This window comes from Prenolepis imparis, unplaced genomic scaffold (genome assembly GCF_030444845.1).
Source record: "Prenolepis imparis isolate NDT839.2.m4 unplaced genomic scaffold, iyPreImpa1.0 SCAF_15, whole genome shotgun sequence".
Taxonomy (NCBI): Eukaryota; Metazoa; Arthropoda; class Insecta; order Hymenoptera; family Formicidae; genus Prenolepis; species Prenolepis imparis.
Window position 1 is genome coordinate 520,973 of NW_028141173.1, and position 18,413 is coordinate 539,385.

Here is an 18,413-nt window from a genome sequence, read left to right on the forward strand (position 1 = left end):
CGAAAGATCGGGTTGTCTTGCTGAACGAAAACGACGAAAGACACAATTCATACGTTCCTATCATTTTACGGGACATTTGTGACGAATATGTACATTTCTTCGCTTCGCATTCGATTTCATTTCTCTCTCTCTTCCTCTCTTTGCTCTCAGACCTTCGAGCGATATATCACGATTGCATATCTGCTGCCGCCGATCGCTCGAAAGCGTCGAACGATACATCCGTCTTATGCTCACCCTCTCACTTCCCTCGTAAATTCATCCTTTATTCATCTGACTCGGGTGTCGGAACGTATTTTTATTTGCCCGCTGGAACGACGTTGCTTATCACTGTCAGTTGCATATCATGGGATCGGTCCATCCGGAATTGTCTCACGTGTGTCGTGCACATTTGACAAGAGTAGATGCACTGATGAATGCCATCGGTTGAAAGGGATAATTCGATTCTTGAAAATATCTTGAAAAAGCACTTTACTTACTTATTACTTACATTCAAGTATTTTTGCTTGAAAAATTTCAAATTGAATTTATCTGTCACGAGATACTAAATAAATTTTTTTCAAGGTTTTTACTGATGAATGCCATCGGTTGAAAGGGATAATTCGATTCTTGAAAATATTCTGAAAGCACTTTACTTACTTATCACTTACATTCAAGTATTTTTGCTTGAAAAATCTCAAATTGAATTTATCTGTCATGAGATACTAAATAAATTTTTGTCAAGGTTTTTACTTTATTCTATAAATATTTGAAATCAGAATATTTTATGATTTTATTCATAAAAGAGAAACAATTGCGAAATTTTATAATAAATAAAAAGCGTATCCATTTTTATAGTGGGAACTATTGTGCATCTATTCTATGTCTTTCTACGAATACACAGGAAAATGTATGCATGCCTTTTGTACAAAATAGAGAGCTCGGAAATTCAAGACACGTGGATATTGAAAGCGCAAAAGAATTACTCAATTGTAATAATGTTGCTCGATTTTATCGCCGATGAAAATATCGCTGCGATAAATATAATCAACGCGTCTATCCGTAAAAATAATTACGCTCTCGTAAGAAAAAAAAAAACGTAGCGCACATTAGCGAAATATATATCACATACCGCAAAGAGTATAAAATATAATATAACACGCAACACACGCACACGGTCCTTGGCTTGAAACACCGACGATATTTTCATCCGCCAATTAGGTCATCTGCTGTGTTCTTTTTCCGCTCTTCCGTCGTGCCTTTTGTCATCCGTTCAATAAATCGCGACAATAAAAAGTGACAGTAAAATTGTGTTGTCGCCGATCTGTTTAACCGTCACCTCCGTCCTCATTACTTAGGGCCCGCTCTTCTATCGTGCGAAATTGTCACGACAATAAGTGACGAATGTCAAGTCTAATCAGCTGATTGAGCCGCCGAAATTTCGCTGACGATTCATTTATGTCATTGTCAAACTCTACTTGGCAAAGTGCAAGATACAAGAGGATGTATGATCCAAATGATGCATGTATTTCGTTTTGCTCTTGACATTTGATTAAAAAAAAGAAATAAGATGCCAATTATAATTACAATTAATCAACGCTAGAATTAAAAATTAATAGATTAATCAATGTTTTTTTCCTTTGAACAAAATCTGTACTAATTATAAGAGAAGCTGATCAGATTAGATTTATGTCATGCGTTTCCTTTACTATTATACTCTTCGGATTTCGCACGAAAGGAGGCACGCGGTATGCGGCGCTTGAATCCTTTAAATGTTCGCGAAAATCCTCAGCGAGGGAGAAACACGCGTTCTTACACGTAGACGAACGATTGCAGAGAGGGACAGGCACAAGCCAACACCACCGCCGAAACCGGCCGCGCTGGTGGCTGGCCAGTACGTGTACAGGGACCTGGCGCTCACGCCGGAGATGTACAATCAGCTGCGGGGTCTACAGAAGAAGGCGAAGGACCTTAGGCAAGAAGTGAAAAACCTCAGACGCATGTCGCAGGCACAGGCCCACACAGTGCGCGAAACCATCAGGGACACGTTTATCACGATTAGGTATAAAAAAAAACTTTGTGTATCTTATAATTGAATGATTTTTTTATAAATATTATAATATCATAAAAAACATATATGTGCAATAAATTTAATAATTTGCAGTATCTTGGAAAATTACTGGGCAACATTTAATCTCGACTGATTATTGTCTGTACAGGGCTATGCTACTATCAGGAGGAGATGCGGCATGGACGGCTGGAGACACGGAAAAGATTCGACTGAGCCGCGATGAAGACCTCTACAAGCAGGAAATGATAAGGCTGGAAAATGATCTCACGTGAGTATTATGGCTTTGTGAAAGATGACACTTAAAAGAAAGAAAAAAAAAAAAAAAAAGAAAGAAAGAAACCGATTGGAAACGTCGTTAACGAACGTTCGCAAATTTCAGCGAGCTGGAGAGCACCGTGGAGGAGCTTCGCGGTAACGTGATCAATAGAAAGACGCGTGTCAATATGTCGGATGTGGAGAACATGGCTCTGATATTGAGTAAATCCAGGTAAGCCTCGCACACGCGCGCTTTCGATTCTACTTGAGCAGAGTGTGCTGTCGCCTCGTTAATGCTAAACGTGTCGCTAGATTTATATCTGATCTCTGTTGACATTTAAGTTTTTTTACTAACGGTATAAAATAAGATTACAGACTGCGTAATCAACTATTTCAAGGGTCAAACACTTCTTCGCGTTTGATTAGATTGTGTAATTTTGCTTTTCAGCAAAACTGTCGCTGACCTAAAGGTACGTTTCCCGAGCCTGCAGGAGGGAATGAAGGGTCTGCTTAGCTCCGAAATGGAGAAGGTGGTGCGCGAGGAGAAGTTCCTGAAGGAAGAACCCGACCGATTGGAGTCCGCGTTGAGACGTTGCAAGAAACTCACCGGCACGTTGGTGACGCTCAAACGGTATGATTTTTTTATTATTAAAATATACTGTAACTATTGACACACGATTATTCTAAAAGATAATTAAATTTGCTTATGCAGTTGAAAATTACAAAGTCGTCAAATTTTACACATCTTAGAAGAGACAAAATAATCGAGGAGAGAATTATTAAAGTCGCGATTTATATAACAAGTTTTACGAAACTACTAACGATACATTTATCTTATCAAATAATATAATTTTAGAGATATTGAATAAACTCAAGATATATATTTATTTTCAAATATCTTCAATTAAATTTTTAATGATAGTACATTTTTTGCAAAATGTCAATCTTGCGATATGCATTCTTTTTGCAATTAGGGGAGTCGATATAAGATTAGATATAAATTATAATAACGAATAAATACAATTTATCAAAAGAGAGCGAAACCGGCATAAAATTTTGAAATAATCACTGAAACATGCTTTCTAGTAATATAGCCTGCATAATTTGGAGATAATGATTGTCAAGGAAATCAATCTAATATTCTAATATGACACGATTACTCATTTTCTTCCTACGAAGTATCTTTATGATAACAGACATTTTCGATGAGATTAGCGTTCAGGCAATTAAATCGATCGATGTCACGGCTTCAAATCTTTTTATGTACATGCGGCACTCATTTTTAAAGACGATAAAAGTCAATTGTGAACCTTGTTCTCTATAACGCTATAATGTGGTTTTCTATAATTATGGGATGCACCTGACACTATCTCTCTCTAGCTAAAATTTATATAAAAATTATATATCAATTGCACGTTCTTCCTTGATAAATTACAAGTCGACAATATATAGCGGCAAATTTTTTTTCCCGATCTAACGAAGCTCGGTTTCTCTGTTACAGCTTGGCGTCGGTGCAAGAGCAGCGATTACCAAACGCAGCGAGCGTAGATGCTGAGGAAACGCCGCCAGTAACGCCGACGACAGCACAGCATTCCAAGGTAACTGCCCCATTGGCCCCGCTCGCTCGCTCGCTCGCTCGCTCTCTCTCTCTCTCTATCTCTCTCTTTCTCTCTTTCTTTCCCTTCTACCTTTCTCTCTCTTTCTCTTTCTCTTCATCTATTTACCTTCTATCGAGATCCATCCCTTTTACTTCGATCTCCTACTCCGATTTCTTCTTCGCTCGTCGTACCCGCGTAAAACTCACCTATGTCCGGCTCCGGAAACACACGTCACTCCTCCACGTTGCATGAGATATCCCCGAGTTTCCTCCCCGATTGATTCGCGCGTCACGCTTAAACATCTTTATCCGCATTTCTCTTTCTCCTCGGCTTCCTCTTTCCCGAGGAAGAAGAAAACAAGAATAATGGACGTTAGTTGCGGTTGGAATTTCGGGTGGAATCTTTAGTCGAAAGAAATTTCCCGAATCGCGTTCTGCGATTGTGAAAATCCTGTTTTATTCGGTGGAGAGTATCCTGTGGTAATCGTGGTCACGATTGATTGCGAACGACGCGAGTCTCGTTAGGAAATCGTTCACTTCGAGGTTGTTGCTCGTCGGGTTTTCGCCGACGATCCAGAAAGGTCAGAAAAAAACGAGGAAATATATCTGTTTTATTCCTCGTACGTCCCCTCTTCGTTCCGGGCACATTTTGTCGTGTGGCACACTTTGGCACGGCACACACACTCTGATCCGTCTGATGATGGGAACTTAGAATTAGATGGGCACGGATCATATTTAACAAACGAATTATGAACGTGATATATGTTTTAAGAGGAATGCCTCATATTTTCCGCGATGCAATCCGAGTGAATATCATGAAATAATGATAAAATATAAAATATGACGCGTACGGTGGACATAATGCATATTATTTTCTCGGTGAGTTTCTCCCTACACTAAATAAAAGAGATAAAAAGCAGAAAATGCGTTATTCATGTCGATTAACTTGAAATAGATTTTTTAAACAATTAATTTTAATTTGAAAGACTTACAATTAATTACTTTTATATTATTAAAATTTGAAAAATTGTAGCCTTTGATATTGTATATTCTTATTAAGTAAGATAAAATAAACTTTAAATAGTACTCTAGTAATATTTTGAATAAAAGTTCAAGAGTTTTTTTAAGTTATAATAAATAAAATTAATTAACACTTTTGATATATTATTTAAACGACAATTTTTAATATAAAATTTCTCTTAGAACACTCTTATTTTATCATTGCATTTCTAAAATCCTATATAAAACGTGGAGTAATAATTTGTCACATAATTAAATGGGACCAAAGTTAAACGTAATATGGACAGATTTTTAAATATATTTCTTGCTTTATTTTTTTACGGATTTAATATATAAAATTATGAATTTATGAATAAAGACGTAATGCAAAGACTCTCGTAGACACGTTCAATGAGATATGAAATTGTGAAAGAGCTAGGGAACTACGATCGTGCCCATTGCAGCTTCTTGTTTCACCTCTGCGAGTTCATCTACCTCTTTGATATAACGGCAACATTACAATCTGCTATCTGTCAACAAAAGTAGAGCGTCGATGAGATTACTCCACGCTTTGTAGATTTTTCTTGCCCCACATAAGAGTAAGCCGGTATGATATTTTGCAGTGAGACGTGTACTGTATATTATATTCCGACCACCGCTTGCCCCGTATCCCCATTATGCTAACAAGCGCATGCAACGAGTGATATAGAGTTTTGTTCTGGTACATATATATAAATATGTCTATATAATCACATACGTAAAATAATACTTGTTTTTCTCTTTCTTTCTTTCTCTCTCTCTCTCTCTCTCTCTCTCTCTCTCTCTATCTATCTATCTATCTATCTATCTTTCTTTCTCTTTCTCTTTCTCTTTGCGTACATATATGCATATACTCGTATACATATCTACGTCATATATACGTATTGTATGTACGTACAATAATTTGTCTAACATACACGTACACGCGCACATTTGTGACGCGTCTGATCGAACATTGATATAAATCACTGCGATGCACGACATCGAAAGTAGACATCATTATCAAAGTCCGTCTGTATGACTATGTCCAATTATTAATTGAATTTTCGACGTGTATTATAATTATAAATTTTGAAATTTCGTCTTAATATTTCCACGTCGAAATGTCGAACAATCGTGATGTAATTTTAACGCGCGTATATTTTACTATCAACCGATAAAATTTATTATTAATAATAATATATAAACGCGGTTGAATTTATAATATTTAGTTCCTCTTGAGATTTTTCTATCAAAGTACATGTTTAATATCGTTAAATTTAAATTAGTGCTTAATTACATATAATAATTAATATCCATTACATTAATAAATTGCACAAAAATCAGTATTAAATTGTGGGATTCGAGATCAGTTTAAATTAACATTTCAAACACACGACTATCTGTATTTCTAAAACTGTAAGTGGAACAGTGATGATATAGTCAGACAGAGTAAGCGATCGGTGGCTATCAAATTGGCGGAAGTACATTTACGACGAAAAAATCTGGGATTTACAATTAAAAATTTTTTTACAGTTAAAACTTTTTATCTCTCGAATAATATATGAATAGCGATATAATTGTTGGCATTAGCGTTGATAATATGACAAAGTTTTGCAACATCTGCGTTTTTAACGTACTTCATCATCCGATGTCATAAGATAAGAGTTTCAAAATTTTAGTAAAATTAATCTCACCGATTTTAATCCAAGAAAAAATGTATATGCGATATAAAAATTCGCTTGTACTCATACAAATCGACTTATACAATATGCTTAAAAATTGGAAAAATAAAGTATAACGCATATAATTGCAAAATTTTGTTGAATCGTGTATATTATATATCACGAAGTAAAAATATGCAATATATCGATAGATACAAAATTTTTTTTTAATTGGGACGAATTTTTTCAAAAGCCTCAAAATTATATATGACAAATTTTAAATGACGCGTGTTTTTCGCGCATCTGTAATATTTAAAATATAAAAGCAGATTAATATCTTCGAGTGAAAGCGCTGTCTTCGAGATCGAGCAATTAAGAATTTTATTTATCTCGTCCTAGAAGCTACTTTTTATTTGTTCCGGATCACTACAGTTGACACTATGAAATCTGATGTAAACCATCTCAGGAAAAATCAAACACATACGTCATGCGTAAAAAAGTACAAGACATATCTTTAGAAATCACTTATGTGATGTGTATCTTGACATGGACAATATACTTATCACCCTCCATTCGGGAATCCGATATAATTGCATATAGCATTAATTGAAATAATAATTGAAATTGAATTTATTATAACTAAATTTAGTATAACAGCATAATAATTTTATTTATTATAATTTATTTAAATTACAGCATTTTCTTAGTCAGCACTTATTTAAAAAAAAATAATGCTACTTAATATCGTTCAAATAATAAATATTTTAGAACGCTTTGATAAAATTATCAACGTTCGTTTATTTTTAATATATATCTATATATATAATATATAGCTAAATGATTTTATTGTATAACGTTTATTGTATAATGATTAATCCCAATCTATAAAATTATGACAATTTCATACAAATTTTTTTTCTTACATCAAAATCGCATCAAATCGAATTCACTTTGTTTTCAATCGCAAGATTTAACCGCGTTGTACGACATTGTCGATACACATTTGTACAAAAATTTTTATTTACTAATTTTTTTATATATACAATTACGATGGGAATCCATTTAGCAAACATCTGGCAGCAGCAACGAATTCAGAAAATGCAACATCTTCATTTCCACTCGTGTGAAATACCATCGATTTTCCATCTTTGCCATTTTTTCATCATACACGATCCTTCCGGAAGTAAAAAATCGTATACGTGGACATGATGATGGCCCTTCCTTTCTCTCTCTTTCTTTCTTTCTTTCTCTCTTTCTCTTTCTTTTCTTTGCGAACTCTCTATCTCTTCCTTTTTCTTCATTGTTTTTTAATATCATCTTTTTTTTTCGGACCAATAATGCAGCATCGCATAGAAGCATTTCCGGCGGAAGTCAAAAATACAATTCTCCTGCAACTTGCGTTTCTCTCTCTCTCTCTCTCTCTCTCTCTCTCTCTCTCTCTCTTTCTCTTTCTATTTCTCTCTTTCTCTTCTCTCTTTTCTCTTTCTGTGATATGGATCCCATCACCTTGTTATCCATAAAACCAATATTTTCAATGTTTGCTGTGCCCCGATAGTATAGATATTTTTTATACATTTAGCGCATGGTGTGACAAAACATTCGTAGCCGTCGATGCTTATCGTTTATAAATATCGGAAGAATCGAATCGCTCGGATCGGCTGTCTCGAGCTTCTCTCTTCCTCTTTCCTTCACTTTCTCTCTCTCTTTCTCTTTCTCTCATCGTCATTCACTCGTTTTGAGAGCGATTCGAAGATTGCTTGAAGAGTTGGCAATGCAACGTTCGGCTAAACGTCGCGTTGCTTTAATTATCTTCTATAGAATTGTATGAAACACTGCTTACTATCCCATAAAGCGATTTCGCAGTCGCGCATCTTGCGCTTTGCACGCGTTTCATCCAAAATTTTCATTGATAAAACGAAACCAGAGTACGAGATAGCTTTCATTCACGAAATCGCGCAAAGCGCAAGAGTTGCGAAGAGCTATAAAATCGCTGAAAGTGGTATAGAGCGCAGATCGCTTTTACAATCCTCGTCTTCGACGACGCTGATCACGATGTTTTGTCAGATCATTCATAAGTGTTAGTTGTGATTCAACGATGGAAATTTGCGTCGCGCGAGTCTTCTCCTTTTTTTTTTCTCTTTTTTTTTTATCGGGCATCTCGTATCAATTCGTATCAATTCATGACCGGCAACGCCGACCCAAACTCGATGTTGCCGAAATCAACGAATCAGACGCGTCTCTGATAAATAATCATAGCGAAATAATCGTAGCGAAAAAAGAACGCTGCTTTGATTGCGAAGATCTCTCTCTTCGCACTTGTTTTGCAAAAAAATCGCGAGCGACACGGGTTACGCAAGCTATTATATATACGAAAGCTATATATATATCAGAAAAATCAAAGTGAAAAAAATAGAAGGAAAAAAAACAAATATAAGAAACAGGTTACAGCTTAACAGATAGTGAAAATAATATTAATTTTTTAGTATGGCTGGAAGTGGAGTACTAACTTCAAGGAGGCCATACAGACCAGTCACGAGTAAATTTTTACTTATTCATACTTATAAATTATAATTATTATTGCTATTATATATATAAAACTACCGTTTATTATTCTATTATTATTATTATCATTATGTCATTATGTCATTATTATTATTATATTATTATTCTGTATACTGTTTTTATATACATATATATTATACATACACTACCCGCATATATATACACACATACACATATGTCTGCAGCACAATTATTATATTATTATTCTTTCATGGCTCTCCGAACTATTTCGCCAAATTACATTTTTTCTTATCATTATGTTAAAAAATGTAAAGTAAAAGTAGTAATTTCTCCTTTTCATAAATTCTATAATTTATTCATTTTTTATATATTTCACGTGCTACTGTATAAATTGTGTAAAATAGTTTGCATGTCACATGACACATAAATTTGTAAAATAGATATACTTGTAATTAATTTTTTTATGAATTGTAGAATATTAATCTTGTTAAGATATAAATGTTAGAGAAAAATAGGAAATTTATTTTCATATAATGAATATAAATAAAATAATAGTAAATTTTCTAACTTGTAAAATAGTTTGACAGTTTAGCGAAATTTTTCGGAGTAAATCCAGTAAAGCAAATTTAATTTTTCTATCGTTATTACATGTGCTACAGTCATTTGACACATTCTATCTCAATTTCCGTCTTGATACATGCTTGTTCTGAGACGAATTTCACTTTTATTCCTCGACTCTCAATTTATGTCTTATGTCGCGTTCTCTTTATCATTATATGCTATGACAAAATTAATATAAAAAGCTACAAATGCTTTCCCTTTTCTCAAACCTGAGACTGATTGGGAATATTGGAAAGTGCACAGGCAATTATTAATTGCTAGTGTTTTTGTATTAGGTGTTTAAAGATCGAAGTATGTTTGTAGATGAAATGAAAGAAATAAGTCGAAATGTGCAGTAGATATGAGCAGTTTTAAATGACCAACAAAAGATCATTTGTGATGATTGCAATAATTTCTCTTGACATTATATTACGCTTTTTTTCAATTATCGCTTTATTAATAATTTTATATAGACGAATAATAAAACATTTTACTGTTTCATATATGTATAAGCTTTACAAAATCTATAAGATTTTGCAGCAAACAACTTTTAAAAATACTTAAAAAATTGTTATAATATATAATAGTAACATGCAGTATTTTTATGGTTATTAATCAATTGAACTTAAAAATAAATAGTAAATCTTGGCTCATTTTTTAGAAAAGTCTAAATAATGATGCCGAGGTCAATACGAGTCGTCAGGCACAGGTATCTTTAAAGTACTTCTTGTTCTTTCATGTAAAGTGTTCGTAAGATTAAATGCTTATAATATACACTCGTGCTTAACAGTTCGCTTATTGATCTTGATATATCATATTACTTGGATTAAATACAATATATGATATAAGTATATGTGTATATATAAATTGATATTTAAATCAAGAAGAAATTATAAGTACAGGAGTTTATCCTTTCTAACGTTAAGAAAGCGCTTAATACTTCAGAAATACTTTCTAGTCTGTCAAATCGCTTATATCTACTGCACGTTTTTTCCATGAAGCACATTGAAACGAGAATCAAAGGCGCAAGGAACGCTGCGCGATTTCTCATTTCTGTCCTGAGATTATTTTGCACTTTATTGATTCCCTTAAAGCTTTTTACACACACTATTCTGCTTGAGATCGTTCCAAATATTCTGCTACGTATTAATGCCTGTGTCCGAGATACGACGAAAAAGCGTTTGCGCGGACTACAAATATTTGTACCAAGTTTTCGCGAGATGACACGTTAATGTGACACGTATATCTCAATCATAAACACACAAACATGCATACAGTCGTGAACATTATATGCATTGGCCAGTGTCACTTGGCCAATTCGAAAGACAAGCGACATCCTTCATTAAGACTCTGCTGTGCTACGTGCTATACGTCTTTGATTTTAGCGCTCTCACTTGGCCTTTTTTCGCAAGATATACTTATATTTACCAATTAATACATATATATATATATACAATATTTTTTTTATATATATACACAACATATGTTTCTCCTTCTTGGTTTCTCTCGAGCATCCGCGCGAGCACTTCCGAGCTAGCCTTATTAAGATACTATTGCCGATTCGAAAGACGAAAGACGAGAGCGCTTTCGTTCGTCGAGCATCGGCGAACGTCGAGGATTATTTCGCAGCGTCGATGATTATAAAAGATTGATTAATTTTTCATATTCATTTTTTTTCAAGAAAATTTTTTAAACGATTGTTTTATTAAAAATTATTTAATCCTAGAATTCTCTTAATATAATTTGCTAATTTCCAAAATTTAGATACTAGTTTATATGCTATTGTTTATCCTTATTTTTAAAATTGAATTTATATGAGAGTTGAATTTTAGCACTTAAAAATTCTCTGAGATTGATTGAATGAATATAATATTTTTAAGACGGTTCAGTTTGATTGATTTCAATTTAATTTCTAATTCAATTCAATTTGAGCATAAAAGTGTAACAATAAGAGATATCCAAGAAAATATAGAAAATGTGTCTCGATGTTCATTCGATGAAAATAGAAACGTGAAAATCAGCGCAGATACGGTATACAGCATCGAGGATCGAAATTTTAGGGCGTATTTTCGATTCTAACCGATGATGCGAAACAATCGACGACGCGATGTAGAACGCGCGAGTAGTATCGATCCAACATAGTCAGACACACTCGCTCCAATCCATTTCTTATAGTAAGGTCTCACCCTTCGTCCGTCCCCCCGTCTTCTAACATCATCTTCGACATTTTTCAAGGTTTATATACGTTAGATTTTCCGTGAATATCACAAACGCGCGCAAGTGCAATTCACAGAGATTCTTCCCTGTATTGGTGTGTTGGTCTTTTTTCCTTCCCCTCTCTCTGTCTTTCTTTCTCTCTTTCTCTGTCTATATCTATCTCTATCTCTTTCTCTCTCTCTTTCTCTCTCTCTCTCTTTCTCTTTTTCTCTGTATATCACCTCATCATATTCATCACTTTTCATGAAACTACGAAAAGTCACTCGACGCACGTCTCTATCCTTTTTTTTTTATGTATTTCGTATGATGGTTCCTTTCCGCGTGTCTTCTCAGCTGAATCGGAAGCTCGAACTGCTGCCGTTTCGGTAGTGTAAATATATATATAAATTATAAATATATGATTCGATGACATTAATCAGACGTTCAATGAAACGTCTCGATATGCCGCCTCGTCATCACGAAAAGCGCATCTGCATCTGCTTGTATGTGTGCGCGACATGCATCAAATGGAATAAAATCAAGAAATTATTATATGCGACATAATTATATGATAATTCTTAGGCAAAAGTACAGCGCGAGAATAATTAGTCTTATTTTTAAATGAAATTATTAAACAAAAATGATACGATAATTTTAATTTATTTTAATCATATATAAATTATTAGTCCTGAGTTTGAAGTTATAAAATAATTTATGCTCAAAAAGTGAAGATTATACAAAATAGAAAAAAATATGCATACAATAGATATACCATTTATAAATTTTGTAGGATTTTATCGAAAAAAAAAAAAAAAAACTTGTTGACTATATTCCATTTAATGTGTGTATGAAGCTAATCATACATCATATGCCTATCGCTACATTTTCTCAGTTATCAATCAAGATCATAGTTTGTCGATTATAAAAAATAGTAAACTACATTTAAATTATTACGATTATGCTTTTTTTTAATAGCCTTTTATTGAGATTATACGAAACATATATTCTAGATCAAAATCCTTTACATTTCAGTTGTCATATCAAATTAGTAAATGTATAGTAAAGTGTATATAAATTGCAATTAACTTATTTAATCATCATTTTTCGATTTTTAATTTTCTTCCACTGCACATTATTATAACACTTATTTAGCCATAATCATATGTTTATAAACCACAAAATATTCCCTCATGTTTGCGCACGTATGTAAAGGATGCGAGTGGGAACGAATCGGAACTTGTCAAATTCTCTTTATATCGGCATTTATCTCTAGAGGCGATATCAATTGTTAAAATTAATCGCTCGCCATTCGACGAGATGTAATACCGAAAACATAATTTACGAGAGAATTTAAAGCGGAAAGTTTATCGATTGTGATCTTCCAAACAGCGTAAAACTTCAGAAGAGACACTTGAAGAAAACCTAGTTTTCAAACATCTTTTAAATCTCTTTTTCGTATTGTTTGGAAAATTGCAAGTTTTGAAAAATGTTTCGAGTCGTATTTGTCATCTTATCTGAAAAGACATTTTTAAATTGGGAAAACTTCTAAGAGACTGTGAGATGTTTCGCGTGTCCTTTTAATGTTTAAAACCAAGAAAAGATGAATTTGATGAATCTCAACTGAGATTTTTACGAATGCGATCGCAATTAAAAGCGCAATGACGAGGCTGTAAAGCATTCGGAAATGACAATCAATATCATTCTACGATTCGAAGGAAAAAATATGTGCGTTTTATTAGCAAATCCATATCAGTTCGAAACCAAGGATGATATTGATTGTTCTAATTCCGAGATTATATCTCGCGAAAACTACTGACATTGCAATAATGTCTTGTGGCTATAAATCCGCGTGTGTAATGGAAATTTTTTGATCAAATTTTTTGATCGAGATTGGTTGCGTTTTTGAATTATGAATTATCAAAGACAATTGAGGACAAATTAAACTTCCGAGGCTCAAATAAGCGAATAACAAAGCCTGTTTCTTACAGTAGCGTCAAGTGAAGGATTTATTCAAACAAAATTGTAATTATCATATTCAAAGAAACTTTCGTTGAGGATAAAAAATTAATTAAAAATTTCCACTACGTGAAATATAAGTTTGCGAGTTTGCGGTTTGTCCCTGTTCACAACATGCTAACGTGTAAATAATCTCGAGAGATTTAATTAACTCTTCACTTTTATAATTTGCACCATACTTGGGCTTGTATCTGGTTTTCTTTATTGTGTCGTACTTAATTAGTACATGTTCTCTCTCCTGTCGACAGTTTCGCCATCACGTAATCATCATCTCCTTCGATTTCGAATCCAAATATCGATCGAATGTTAACATTTTACATTCGATATATACCCTTCGTTCGAGATACATCATCTTCTCTCCATCTCACTTTGCTCTTTCTCTGTTTTTCTTTCTGTATCTCTCTCTTTCACTCTTTCTATTATGTATATGTATATTTACTCCTATATCAAGAACACACATTGAACCAAAATATACATATGTATTATACGTTCCTTTTCTCTTTCTCTTCCTTCCTCTTCTCTATCTATCTTATCTTTGTCTTTTTTCTCTCTCTTTCTCTCTCTCTATATATATATATATATATATATTTATATATATCTTTCTCTATCTATCTATATGAGTCTGAGTCCGTATTATACTTATATTGCCTTACTATAAGGATTGGACTGAAGGTTCTCTCTGTGTGATTTTTTAATTGACCAATTTTTTTTCTTTCTTGTATTTACAATATGTATACATATCATTATGTATTATTTCCGTTTCCTTGTTTCTTTCATTAGTGGAATATTAATTAGGCACGTTCTGTACATACATGTGGCATGTCGGCATGTATATATGTGTGCACGTTACATATACATAGAATATATATACATATATTTATATATGTACATTATATATATATTCGTATGTGTGTGTATTCTGGCGCGTAAACACGCATGCAGATCTCCATTGGGAGACAGCATCCCTACCGCGTTTTATTTCATTTTTTTTTTTAACCCACGCCTTCAAAATGCATGTTACATTTTGCGTGGGGTCTTCCGTTACCTCGAAAAAAAAACCCGAAAGGGATCGACGTCATTTGTGCGGGCATCGACGAACGATACTCTCGTTTACACTAAACCGTTCGTAAACCGGCGAATCTCGGTAAGAAAAACGATTTTATTCCTCTCTCTATGTAACGTGCGTTATATCTATATTTTTGTGCACCTTGATCATCGGCATGGGCACAACAATCTCCATGTTTTACTTCATAAATGAAAAGATTTATCAAACATCAGGGGATCACATATACGTAAAGTGATTGCTTCTTTTTATGGCGTTAATGTTGTGGCGATATTTTTTTGTCGAGAACTGGAAATGATGCTGCGTCGACAAAAATGCTTTTTTTTTTTTTCGAGATGCAAATAATTTTTTAATTGATTAGAGAATCGAAAAATTTGACAAACTCACTTCTTCAGGAATGCAAGATAACAAAATCTCATCATTATTCGGACAAAGTTTTAATAAAATGTCAAAATTACAAAAATTATTTCAAGGAAATAATATGAATTAAATTCTAGTAAAAAGAAAAGAGTTTCAATTTTTGGACAAACAATATCGCCAAATACTAATTAACTTCGTGTATGCACTTTCTAATTCATCCGCCCGAACATCCATAAAAAAATGTGACGACTTTTCTGCATTTTTCACGGGAATCATATCGTTTCTATCTATTCGATTGTGCAAGAATAGAGTATTTCTCAATCAGTTGCACTTTACGCGCTACAAATCACAATAAACTGCATGCTCGAGAATGTTATAAGTTCTCGTGTTTTAAAATTTGATTCGTGATTAATTCTCATTCATCTGATCGCGATGCAAGATGATCGACGCAAGATCCTTTCATTCGGACAAAGTCGATGCCCGAGCGATACGTCGTGCGTTCTCCATTGCTTTTTCGTGCGGAGATCCGTCATATTAGACGTCGATCACGAACGACACGCGAATATCGTATGTAAATGAAAGGTTGGTCGGGGTAAAAAAATATTCCGTCGTGAATATTATGTCATATATAATATATTAATGATATAATGTTCTTCAAGTTTTATAAAAATCGTAAAATAGAGATAGAAAAATCTCGCGCTATCGCGTAATTCCGCTTTTGTGACGCTTTTCGGGCAGCGCGTTGTCCAATAAGCATCATAAAAGATGTTTTTTTTTCTTTTTTTTTTCAAAAAGATTCGCCTAATCTTTCAAACAGCTTTTCAGATATGTGTGTTTTGGATGCTTTCACGCTTTCGCGATTTTACCCTGATACACCGCGCGTCCGCGAAATGACGTTTGCGAAGCGAAAAAACTCGAGGAGAGCGACGAAGAATTTTTTTTTTCCTCCCACGCGGTTTACAATATGACCTCTGACCTCGAATTTTTGATTTTTGGTTTCTCTGTTTTTTTTTTTAAGTTGACTAATACCGGACAGCAATCGATGCCAAATGTAAAAGAGCCCCAAACGAGTACTGACTTGTAACACGCACAACGCACGCACAAAACGTATAACTGACCGCAGGTAACTATCTAACGGAATTAATCATATTTATGTATTATGTCTTATACGATTGTGCCTTTTTTTTCGTTCACTTATTACGATTCACGACTCATCATTACGCTCTCTCTTTTTCTCTCTTTCTCTTTCTCTCTTGCTGTCTCTTTTTCTCTCTTTTTCTCTCTGTATATCTCTTCTCTTTCATCCCATCTCTCTTTCACTTTACTTTCTTTATATTCATCATATTCTGCATTTCCGTAATATATGCTCATTCATAAATGTCATTATCACTCATCACATCGTCTTATTCACGCTCTCCGTTTCATCAAATCGTCTCTCTTCACCGTTCTATACTCTACGCATGCACATTATTCGCACATATCACGCACATGCATGACATAGAAGAAGAAAAATGAAATTCGATCCTTTGATCGTATGATCATGGCGTGTCGAAATGCGTCCTCGTGCTGATTGTTTTCATTTCATTGTTGCAGAGACTTTTTCACGCTTGATTAAACGTATTAATTAAAAAAAAAACAGCACAAAACGCAAAGTCCACGTACTAGTGTTTCAAATTGCATACCTGAAACTTAAAAATTTGTGATAAAATTAATTAATTAATAATTGATTCTGCATTAAAGTATACATTGTATAAGATATTGTATATACAATTAGCATGCAAATTCCTCGATTTTATGTTAAAAAGAATGATACAGAAATCAGCTGATAACTGTCAAAAAATATTAATCAAGTTTAAAGTACTATAACATATTATTTAAAATTTTAAACATTATTATTTTAATTTGTATAACGTATTATTATTTTAAAATTTAATTAGCAAATTAACGTTTTAATCAGCTGATGTAAGTCAAAAAATATTAATAAAGCGTTAATTTGATAATTAAATTTTAAAATAATGAGTTATAAAATTTAAAATAGTAATATGTTGTAAATAATATGTTATAATGTCTTATCTGCGATTAATATTTTTTGACAGAAATCAGCTGATTAAAACGTTAATTTGTTAATTAAATTTTAAAATAATAGTACGTAATAAAAATTATAAAATAATGTTTTAAATAAAATGTTATAGTATACTCTTTTTAAACTCGATTAATATATTTTACAGTTATCAGCTGATTTCCGTCAAAAAATATTATTCGAGTTTAAAGTGTTGTAACACATTATTTATAACATTATTATTTTATTTTTTATAACATATTTTTATTTTAAAATTTAATTGGCAAATTAACTCTTTAATCAACTGATTTCTGTCAAAACAATATTAATCAAGAGAGTTTACACAAAAACAAATTTTATACAAAAGTATCATTCTTTTTTACATAAAATTGAGGAATGGCGCGCGCTTGTGTTCTAGATCTTAAAATATGGTAAAATCTTTATTAGAAAAGAACAATGCTTTTTATGGATAATAATAAATGGACTTTACGTGATCCATGTTTCGAATATCATCTATCTTTTTCCCTTTCTCTCTCTCTCTCTCTCTCTTTTCGCAATTCATATTTCATCCTTTTTTCAAACTCATTCGGATCTTTGCATCGAGACGCCACTTTCTACGATCATCGCTCTCGTTGTCAGAAAAAGCATCCGCAGCGACAGCACACACTAAATGAATGTATTGTAATAATATATATTATACGAAATGTACTTTATACCTCCGGTACTCGACTACTCGTCTGCACCATCTCGTTGAAATGTAAAAATGTATCTCTCTGTGCATACGTAAGTCAAGTGTACATACATATAATCGATGTGCAATTTTTTTACGAAATCTCTTAAAACGTTTTTTACATTTTTGTGTACCTATATATGTTTATCATAATTAATGTACACGCGTAAGTATTTCTATATATGTATTATCGCTGTGTACTTTATACACGTTCACTCTCGCCTGTACCGGCGTCGTGGCACCTCTGCAAAGGTACGAGAGGCAAGTTCCATGATCGCGTTCAGGA

At 33.3% G+C, this 18,413-nt stretch overlaps 1 protein-coding gene across 24 annotated transcripts in view; it reads left to right on the forward strand.

Annotated features, from left to right (window-relative positions):
- LOC145946103 (uncharacterized) overlaps nt 1-18,413 on the forward strand; it is a 198,757-nt gene that overhangs the window by 174,972 nt on the left and 5,372 nt on the right. For 19 of the 24 annotated variants that reach the window (XM_083055525.1, XM_083055514.1, XM_083055522.1 and 16 more), the window contains 5 exons: nt 1,813-2,038; nt 2,196-2,315; nt 2,427-2,534; nt 2,751-2,933; nt 3,804-3,900. In XM_083055525.1, the coding sequence (XP_082911651.1) occupies nt 1,813-2,038; nt 2,196-2,315; nt 2,427-2,534; nt 2,751-2,933; nt 3,804-3,900 (734 nt within the window). Of the gene's footprint in view, nt 1-1,812; nt 2,039-2,195; nt 2,316-2,426; nt 2,535-2,750; nt 2,934-3,803; nt 3,901-9,063; nt 9,117-16,356; nt 17,188-18,413 lie in introns of those variants that run through there. The other 5 variants (XM_083055526.1, XM_083055530.1, XR_014426980.1 and 2 more) reach the window with 4 other exon arrangements.